The 10,334-nt window shown below is 40.6% G+C and overlaps 1 protein-coding gene across 1 annotated transcript; it reads right to left on the reverse strand.

Moving 5' to 3' along the window:
• LOC8058866 (GDSL esterase/lipase At5g45910) lies at positions 6,314-10,082 on the reverse strand. Its single transcript, XM_002438456.2, has 5 exons — positions 9,670-10,082; positions 8,636-8,851; positions 8,398-8,546; positions 7,049-7,325; positions 6,314-6,839 (listed from the first exon to the last, which is right to left on the reverse strand). The coding sequence occupies exons 1-5, from the start codon at positions 10,004-10,006 to the stop codon at positions 6,619-6,621; spliced, it is 1,200 nt and encodes a 399-aa protein (XP_002438501.1). The 5' UTR covers positions 10,007-10,082; the 3' UTR covers positions 6,314-6,618.

The raw sequence follows: 10,334 nt of genomic DNA on the forward strand, positions 1-10,334 counted from the left end.
GTACAACCATAGGGCTTTGATTGATTGGGTTCCAAAACTTGGCCAACCAAAAATCATGGCAAGCCAAAATTAAAGGTTTGCAAAAGTTAGAGCAAAAGATGTAGAATATTTTTTTTATTGGAGATGTAAAATATATTTGGTTGAGTGCCATAGTAGTGAGCACTTTTTTTTCTTATGAGATTGAGGAGGTTTCTAATTGCTTTGCATGATTTTGGCCATACAATTTGGTGTGCCAATTTTTTGGCAGTAAACCAATCAATAGCCAAAATTTATGGCATGTTCTCAAGTTTTGGCACCCAATCAATCAGGCCATAAATAGTCTCTTGTACGTAAATTTTTCGAGCCCAGGTACAAACAACTAAATGGATAGATCAAACTATTAGTTGTTCAAAGCTTGCATTTAGCCACGATTAAATACGAATATGACCCATCGTATACAAGTGTGTTGTTCTAGTTGATACAAAATCAGGTATAATTAATTAAGTTCAATATGATTGTGATATTTTTTTAGACTAGTAATTCTAGCAACATAATCAAACATAAGTATAATTTTTCGTAGTGTCATACTGATACGAGTAGGTTACATAATTTATGCAATTTTATTGAGCTAAACATTTTTTTAAAAAAGAGTACTAATGGTTCCACAAAATAATGTATGCGAGAACCTTCAAGGTGTAACATATATTGTATCACTTTTAGGTTATGGTTCTGGTCAAAAAGAACCTAACAAAATTTGAATTATGATTTTGGATTCCATTTTGATTTATTATCGACTTTTTAAGTTTTAGTCAATTTATCCATTCTCTGAAAAAGATAAGAAGCTAACAAAACAATTTGCATTGGAAACCGTGAAGTCTACTTAAATCTTATGATCAACTTTCACTACTCATTTTCCTGTTTATATTTCATTGCATTTTTTAACCTCGAACCCTTCACTTTTTTCTATTCTTGCAATCAACTCCTTGCAAAATTAGATCACGAACTCATGTACTCCTGAAATGGTCAAATGGTCAGTATGACCGGCCGGGACAGACCTCGCCGCCACCTTGCCGTTGGACGGTCACTCTCCCCAACTTCAACTCCTCTTCTGCGTAGACAAGGTTGGATAACGAGGCGATGGTTTGGCTCGCCTCGGCTCGTTCTAACCTTAGGATAACAAGCTAGCTCGTTATCTTAATAAGCTAAAAAATTGGTTCGGTTTGACTCGTTACAAGCTCGAGCTAGCTCGTTAAGCTTGTGAGTCTAGTATAAAAAATACATAAAATATGATATTTACATTTATCTAAACTTTCAAAATAGTAATAATACAAAAAAATATTCAATAGTCTTAAATCGAACAAAATATTTATATGAGCTAACATATCAATCATTTATAACAAGACATGAAATAATATAAATTATAATGACTTTTTTTTTTGAAATTGTAGCTTGTTTGGCTCGTAAGCTAGCTCGAGTTGACTCGTTATAGCTAACAAGCTAAAATCTTGATTCGGCTTGACTCGTTAGCCATGAGCCAAACGAGTTAACGAGCTTTAAAATTTTCATCTAGGCTTCGGCCTTGTTTAGTTCGCGAAAAGAAAATTTTTGGGCGTATGTGACGTGTCGGAAGAATGTCGGAAGGGGTTTTTGAAAAATAATAAATAAATAAATTATATAGATCGTCTGAAAACTGCAATACAAATCTATTAAGCCTAATTAATCTATCATTAGCACATATAGGTTATTGTAGCATTTATGGCTAATCATAGACTAATTGGGTTTAAAAGATTCGTCTCATGATTTACAACCAAACTGTGTAATTAATTTTTTTTCGTCTATATTTAATGTTTTATGCATGTATCCAAAGATTCAATGAGATTCGATAAGATGGATGAAAAATTTTTAGGTAGGAACTTTCAAGATATGCAAACCATGGGGAATAGACAGCGCCCACGAGATCCGTGCATCTGTAGTTGATTTGTCGGAGAATGGGTCAAAGTCGATGTCTCACGAAGACAACGATCCCATCCCTGCTGCTCGTGAGGCAGGTTTTTGCAAATTTTCTTAGGGCCTTGTTTAGTTCCTAAAAAATTTTGCAAAACTTTTCAGATTCTCCGTCACATCGAATCTTTAGACATATGCATGAAGTGTTAAATATAGACAAAAATAAAAACTAATTACATAGTTTGGTCGAAATTGACGAGACGAATCTTTTGAGTCTAGTTAGTCTATGATTGGACAATATTTATCAAATACAAACGAAAAAGCTACCGTGTCGATTTTGCAAATTATTTTGGAATTATTAGATGCCTAGGTCTTATTTAGATGCGAATTTTTTTGGATTTCGCTACTGTAGCACTTTCGTTTGTTTGTGGCAAATATTGTCTAATCATAGACTAACTAGGATCAAAAGATTCGCCTCACAATTTACAAGCAAACTGTGTAATTAGTTTTTATTTTCGTATATATATTTATTGCTTCATGCATGTACTGCAAGATTTGATATGACAAGAAATCTTGAAAACTTTTTGGACTTGGGTAGGAACAGGCCTAGACGCAGACGGCTCAAAGAGCTCCATCGTGCCCTCGGCACACCCTGACTGCATGCGAGTGTGTTTGCTTCAGCTGGGAGCTGTGAAAAAATTACTGTTAGCTTTGGACTATGGTCTTGTTTAGTTTCAAAATTTTTTGCAAAACAGATACTGTAGCACTTTCATTTGTATTTGACAAATATTATCCGATTATGGACTAACTAGGTTCAAAAGATTCGTCTCGTCAATTCCGACCAAACTATGCAATTAGTTTTTATTTTCGTCTATATTTAATACTCCATGCATGCGTCTAAAAATTCGATGTGATGGGGAATCTGAAAAATTTTGCAAAGTTTTTTGAGAACTAAACAAGACCGAAAAGGTACCCTGAAAACTGTTTCATTTTTTTATTTGACAAGAAACAGAGCTATGAGTAACCTTACAGATATTAGGGTAATATTGTTCAGAGCCTGAAATACAGGACACTGAGAACCATGTTTCTCAATAGAGCAGTAAGCCTGGAAAGGCTGAGAGGTGTCTAAACTATAAGCCAGAGCCTGTCTAGCTAATAGATCTGCTTCATTGTTGATTTCCCTGCTAATCTTGTAGGTAGAAAATGAAGAGTTTTGAGAACTAGCATTGAATTGTTGTATATAAGTCTTCATTCTCCAATTAGGGGGTGATTGCATTCCTGTTCATTAAGATATTGAAGGAGTAAAACGCTATTCGATAGAATCTGAGCTTCATGTACCTGCATACCATTAAGAACTTTGGCAGCAAGTGCTATCGCTGCTGCTTCCGCCATAATGACCGAGAAAGTGTCATTTAAGACGGCTTTTATGTGGATTCTTTGTTCCTGTTGTGTCTGCATGTTAACAATGACTATGCCCAGACCAGCTGGTCGAATGTTATGGGCAAGAGAGTCACGTTCAGTAGAGGCGTCGACATAGCATGTAATCCCTTGTAATATTTGTGGATTTTGAATATATTGAACTTGTGTTCCTGCATTGGTAGAATGGGTGTGGTGGTTACCGTGTAACTCAATTTGAGTATGAGCTTGCAGATGTACGTAAGCATGTGATGGCCGCCTGATGGACACTCCAAGCAGTCCAAGTTTTCCTGTTAAACCTGTTGTCATTTCTAGCCTTCCAAATATACCATAGGAGTAGGGCCTTGTTTAGTTCCGAAAAAAATTCGGATTTCGGCACTGTAGCATTTTCGTTTTTATTTGACAAATATTATCCAATCATAGACTAATTAGACTCAAAAGATTCATCTCGTGATTTCCAGACAAACTGTGCAATTAGTTTTTATTTTCATCTATATTTAATGCTTCATGCATGTGCTCTAAGATTTAATGTGACGGGAAATCTTGAAAAGTTTTTGGTTTTCGGGGCGAACTAAACCAGGCCTAGAATGGTAAAGAGCGGTCAAACCAATAGACTCGGTTGTCAGCGGTCCTACGTGATATCTACGTATGACTGTGCATAAATGTATTTTGACCCGTATTTGTGGATTTGGACCTTGTTTAGTTCATCCTGAAAACCAAAAAGTTTTCAAGATTCTCCGTCACATCGATCTTGCGGCATATGCATGAAGCATTAAATATAGACGAAAACAAAAACTAATTACACAGTTTGTCTGTAAATCGTCAGACGAATTTTTTTGACTCTAGTTAGTCTATGATTGGACAATATTTACCATAAACAAACGAAAGTGCTACGGTAGCGAAATTTAAAATTTTTTAATATCTAAACAAGGCCTTGTATGAAGTTGTGATGACATCATCATAACGTTGCTGGTTTGGCTGAAACGGCCATATCCATATCCTCCTCGCGGAAGTCTTGCTGCCATTGTGTTACACCCTTGCCAGACTTCCAACCCACTAGACAGGATCTAACGCTTAGAGCAAGTATTATAGTGGGCTGTAAGCTGGCTAAATGCTGAGGTGGAGGAGAGAAGGGAGGAGAGAGAGGAGAAGCAGGTTGTAAGCTTACAGCCAGCTTAGGCACAGGAACCAAGAAACCTTATGAGAGAGATAAGTGGACCATGTATTAATAGTGAATAGCTAACTACTGTATGGGTAGGCTGGGAGAAGGCTGCAAAAAACCTTACAACCAGCAAGTGGGCTGTATTATTAAACTTGCTCTCAAAGGCCTCGCGGTCACGGCGCTCGGCCCAACAAAAGATATGTCGTCCTATAATGAAAATAAATGGTAATAGTACGTGACATATTTTTTTCATATCAATACGACAGTGTTATAGCACGTGGACCTTTATTCAAATGAACCCAAACCACCCGTACCTAGAACTGGAATCCCTATTAGAATTTAGGGCAGTATAATTTTAGACATCCAAATTTAGTTCTGACAGTTGGGCTATTGATCATTGGTACTCAAATTACCCATAATACCCTATATGTTTATATACAAACTACAACGATTGTGTAGCTCTCCAAGACTGATGTTGTTTGGTACTTCATCCCAAATTATAAGACATTTGACTTTTTTTTATTTCAAGTTTGATTACTCGTTTTATTCAAAAAAAATTTTGCAAACATAATTATATTTAAGTTATTCTTGAAGAATTTTTATTAATAAACCAAGTCATAACAAAAGAAGTAATATTTTATATAAATTTTTGAAATAAAACGAGTGGTCAAATTTGGTGACAAAAAAGTCAAACATCGATGGATTGAGTACTTTATTTTTTCTAGCGGTGTGGTTGATTATATAATTTTGTGTATTAAATACTGGCAAAAAAATGTCGTTTACACTGCCTTAAAATACCACGGAAATTTTGTGCACGTGGAGCATCCCGTCCACTCGCGGCCAGACGTGATGGGCTCCAATCGTGATCTTACGCCGTGTCCGGCCCGGCAGGAGCTCATCCCGAAGTCACATCTAGTCTATTGTGCCGGGCCGACACGGACACAAGGGCACAGCTTATTGGGCCATCTCTCTCTCTCTCTCTCTCTGTTTAGGCTGGGCTGTGGCCTTGTGGGGTTAAATCTGGACCATTCCTTTTGGACCCAACACCCTCCTCCTCGTGAACTCCGCCGGTGGATTGTTCCAAAAGGCATTCCTGACGGTGGCAGTTTTCCAATGCCGTGGCAAATGACCCAGCATCAGTCCAAACCGTGACCACATGTTGCAGTGCAGACATCAGTTACCTTGTCCAGTTGTCCTCCAAGGACGAAAGCCAAGTACACCCTTCCAGTCATAAAAATGTTCAGATATGAGCTTGGCCTGGACAGAAATATTTCATGGCTGTCGTAAGTGAGGCTGTTCATTTGTCTGAAATGTCATAGCCAAAAGTACTATTTATTGATTTATTTTGAGAAAAAAAAATACTGCTGAATGGTTGGTAGATTCGGCAGATAAGCTCAAGTGAACATGATTGAAGTTCTTGCAGAGTTACTATTATGCAGAGATTGTTACAAAGCCAAGCCGTGCAGCATTCGTTACCTGCAGAATGCAGGACTGGTGGTGTTTCAAATTGATCCATTCCACTCGTATGGATTATTCAGATCCAGATACCTCACTGAGTTGTCAAGCATCAATTGAGCAGCCATCGTAATCATACCCCACCAGTTGTTGGTATTTCTATTTCTCACCCGTCCACATCAAAGCCAGGGCATGTTGTGTTCTGTAATGTGGGTTATCATGACCCAATGAAAATTGCAACCGACATTTTGGTTTTTTCTATATATGTAGTTTTTATTATACACCTAGGTATATACTATGTGTAAAAGCAATGTACCAAAAAAAAAAACTAAAACGTCTAGGGAGTACCTGATAAAGTTGCAGAAACTTAGTTACTTTTATTATCTCATTGTTGCCTTAATATTTGAAAAATGAAAAGAATCAGGAAACATGTCATCCACGGTGCATCTGTACTTCAGCCATTTCAGCTGGGAACATATCTATACCGGCACAGTTTATACAACAAATCTTTCAATGACCAGACTAAAACAGCTTTACCTTACCCATAACTTAACTGTGACTCGAGAACCGGAACATATCTTATCTATTGCCTGAAACACTCCTCATATCTCTAGCCGTTTGCAGCTGCTGCGGCGGTGTTACATACAGTTTAGCTATCTCAATTATGACTTGAGAATCGGAGGTTCAGCATACGGGCCATTCAACCAGCCATCGGCGACCTTCTTGTATGCAGCTTCAGTCATGTGGATGCCGTCCCAGCTCACATACGACGACGGGTTGGAGCACACGCTTGCGCCCTGCTCGCCACACTTCTTCTTCAGGTTGAAGTTGTAGTTGCCCTGCCCTCCTGCGCCGCAGCATGCTTGCAAAGCCGTGCTGAAACCTGCAGTAGCTCAAAATGTTCATTTCATGGATGGAAAAAAAAAATATCTGAACCATGCAATCAAATTACAGGCAAACGACGGTTTCTATCTGCAAATCATATGTTTTCTCTGAAGGTTTCATGATAAGAATGCGGTCTGAAACTCTTTGGATGCACCAAGATATACTCGAGAAGCATCATCACAGGCGACAGAGAAAGGGAGAACTCACCAAATTTTCCAGGGTAGACGACAAACTGCATTGCAGCCTTGAAGTAATCCCCATACATGATTTTTGTCTTGGGGTACTTCTTCTGAAGCTCATCAAGCTGCTGCTTCAGCTCCCTGTTGTGGTGGAAGGCGAGGCGGTTGTACCTCCGAAGGCATCCGGTGCGGGCGTTGTAGTCTGATTTGCTGCTGGTGTTGTACAACGTCAGGTACAATGGAAAGCAACCAATTGGGAGAACGCCCGGCACCAATAAGTCTGTTGCCCCAAGCTCGATCAATTTCTGAAACAAAACCATTTTCTTAAATTTACAGAATGTCACTGAAAATTAGGGAAATACAATTAAAAGCATATGTTGCGGAACTAGCTTTACTCATAAGTATGGGCAATTCAACATAACAGTTGTATTAAACCGTTAAGCTAGTTAGAGATGCACCACCACCACCACAACCAGTGTCATCGAATAAATCTATCATGTCGTCTTGAAAGTTGTGAAAACAAGTCCATTTTTTACAACCATGTCATGTGACGGCCATTTCATGATGGGCATGCGCATAGCAAATGATTCCTTGTTATCCTTGCCCACCGTACCTTTTACATGCCCATTCTCTCTTCATTGTGCAATCATGTTCTACCTGAAGTCGCCATGCTTGCATCACATGGGGCTGCACTAAACAACAATCTGATGGACTGTGCAGAAGCTCAATTCAGCATGGAAAGTACAGAACCACGCCATCACAAAATTCAGGTGTAATTGATTTAAGGGAAAACAACTTTTTTTTCCATTCTAAAACAGGTGAGCTATAGTGACTTCACATTAAGCGTCTAGTCAAAAGATTCTTCCGTTTACGAAGGCATCATATCTGTCACATGTTCACCCCTATTATAATGGTTACAAAGATTGACAACCCCAGTTGATCAGTTAAATAATATCCCATTGAGATCTACAGATCCGAGTCAAGAAAATGTGCAATCTATATGTGAATGCTTTTGCCTAGTAGGTAAACTACTTGCTCCTCTCACTGTAACCCCACCCCTTCAAAAATTAAACCCACACAATTCAAAGGTATTTTATGAACAATTTCCACATCTAAAACTCATGGCACACTATGTATCAGGCTTGCAATTTCATATTTCCTCTTTTTTGTTCCATAATCTCCAGTTACAAAGATGAGTGTGGCCTGAAATCAGCTTTACCATACGCTTTGTATCACCCTGGTGAACTGAATCGCCAAACACGTGACTTTTTACTGCTTCAGCAACGTATATGCAGAATGGTGTATGATGCAATGCAAGGATCATTATCTACTCTAGGCTGGTTAGTGAACTTTAGACTCATGATTCAGGAATGCTACCTCAACGCCGTTGGCGATGGCCTTTGTAACAAGGGGCACATAAGTCTTGATTTCAGAAAATTTGACACCAGAAAACAGAGGCGCATTGTAGTCATTGCCCCCAAACTCCCCGACCACAAACAGGGACTTGCTGAAGTAATCCTTGCAGTCTGCAATCAACACATAACCAATCAGCAATGAAGCGTGATCCACTAAAATTTCAATAATATTCACAAATGCAGGTGAAATGGCATGGGACCTTGGTCCGATTTGCAGAGAGACGGCTTCATGTCCTGGAGCCAGCCGATCTGGGTGTTGATGGAGCCGGTGTTCCAGATGCGCTGGTCGATGCCGTGTGCCTTGAAGAAGGAGTACTCCAGCGCCGTCGCGCCGGTGATGGCGAAGTTGGCGCCCTTCTTGAAGTCCTTGCCCTTGGCCTGTGACGGCTGTGGCAGCGGTAGCCCGAAATGCTCGGCTGCAGAATTGGCCAAAGATTCCCATCAGAAAAGAGGGGGCAAGAATTCACATGACATCATCCAATGCTACTGTACAATGCACAGAAGGTCATGATTCACAAGGGAGCAATGCTGCTCAGTGATGAGGAACACATTGCCAATTGAAAGGTTGCAGTAGGGACATATTTCCGGTCCGATCTATCTTCTTTCCTAAAAGAAAAAGAAAAAGGGACTTTGATTGGCATCAATATTGTGCTAACTCTAGCAGAGCGGAGACATCAATAATTCACAGCGCGGCAAAGGAGAGGCCCTTTTACCAGCAGTTTTCTACCACTCGTTTTCATCTTTTATAAAGAAAAAGTCGAAAAAAATCACCCCTTTCGACCTCACCTGATTGAAAGGTTAGCATCAGAGAGAAATGAAGAACTTAGAGCAAAGAAATAGCACTTTTATCAACTAATTTTAGTAGCCACCTCATCTTTTCTTTCCTTTTTCAAAAAAGAGAGAAGTTATTTATTTGACTAGATTTTTAGCTTTGTTCCATAAAACTTCTTTAAAAAATTAAAAAGAATAGGGGAACGGAGTATGGAGCAAGGGAAATTAAATACTGAACAGGTCAATTTCATCTTGACCACCGAAGTCCAGTCAGAGCACAGTCTCTCTTGACACTCAAATCAACAACACTTTTGGCAAGAGAGACATTTGAATTAGATATTCCAGAGTCCACAAGCATACTTAAGTAGAGTAGTTGGCAAAAAAAAAAAAAACACACAGAAGCAAAACAAAATAAAAACAGATGCTGGTGCTGGAAAGAAACTAGCACTGTAGGGTAGAGTACCGAGGAAGTCGACGACGAGGCGGCCGTTGGAGCAGCGGCCGGTGGGCTTGCGGAAGAAGGTCATCCCGTAGGGCGGGCGCGCGGTGGTGAGCGCCTTGGGCGTGCCGTTGACGATGAGGTTGCCGGCGTCGGAGAGCGAGTCCCCGAAGCTGAAGATGGCCGTGTACGACTTCTTGCTCTTGCTCCTGGCCGCGGCGCAGGTGGCCGGCAGCGCCGCCACGAGCGCGGCGACGAGCACGAGGAGGAGCACGCCCCGGCGGCGCTGCGGCGCGTGGGCGACGGCCATTGTGGTTGCGGTTGTCGGCAGCAGCAGGCAGCTTCCCGGACCGACGCGCATGTGCGGTAAGAGAGAGGAGAGAGAGAGAGAGAGAGTGAGTGAGGGGTTCTTTGCTTGTGTGGCGCGTTGCTCTGCTGCTGCTTTTGCCCTTTATAAACTGCGGCTGCGGCTGTGAGAGAGTTGAATGAGGTGGGCAGGGCAGGGCAGGCCAGGGTGGCTGGCCTGTGCTGGATGGATGCTTGCGCCTTGCAGAGCTTTGCAGGTGCGGCAGCGAGGTGTGGCCGCCACCGGCACTGTTTTGGGACGACGGTTGACGGCATGAGTCGATGACCCCGTGTAGTAGTTTAAAAAAGTCCCGTTTGAATGCACCTTTATTTTAAATTATAAA

The sequence above is a fragment of the Sorghum bicolor genome, chromosome 10 (genome assembly GCF_000003195.3).
Source record: "Sorghum bicolor cultivar BTx623 chromosome 10, Sorghum_bicolor_NCBIv3, whole genome shotgun sequence".
Taxonomy (NCBI): Eukaryota; Viridiplantae; Streptophyta; class Magnoliopsida; order Poales; family Poaceae; genus Sorghum; species Sorghum bicolor.

What these genes read in the sequence shown, in the direction of transcription:
- LOC8058866 (XM_002438456.2), bottom strand. Translation starts at nt 10,006, where the DNA reads ATGCGCGTCGGTCCGGGAAGCTGCCTGCTGCTGCCGACAACCGCAACC. An exon ending in CCTCGTCGTCGACTTCCTCG is followed by an intron (nt 8,852 to 9,669) that starts GTACTCTACCCT and finishes CCAATTCTGCAG; the next exon opens with CCGAGCATTTCGGGCTACCG. An exon ending in CGTCTACCCTGGAAAATTTG is followed by an intron (nt 6,840 to 7,048) that starts GTGAGTTCTCCC and finishes GAGCTACTGCAG; the next exon opens with GTTTCAGCACGGCTTTGCAA.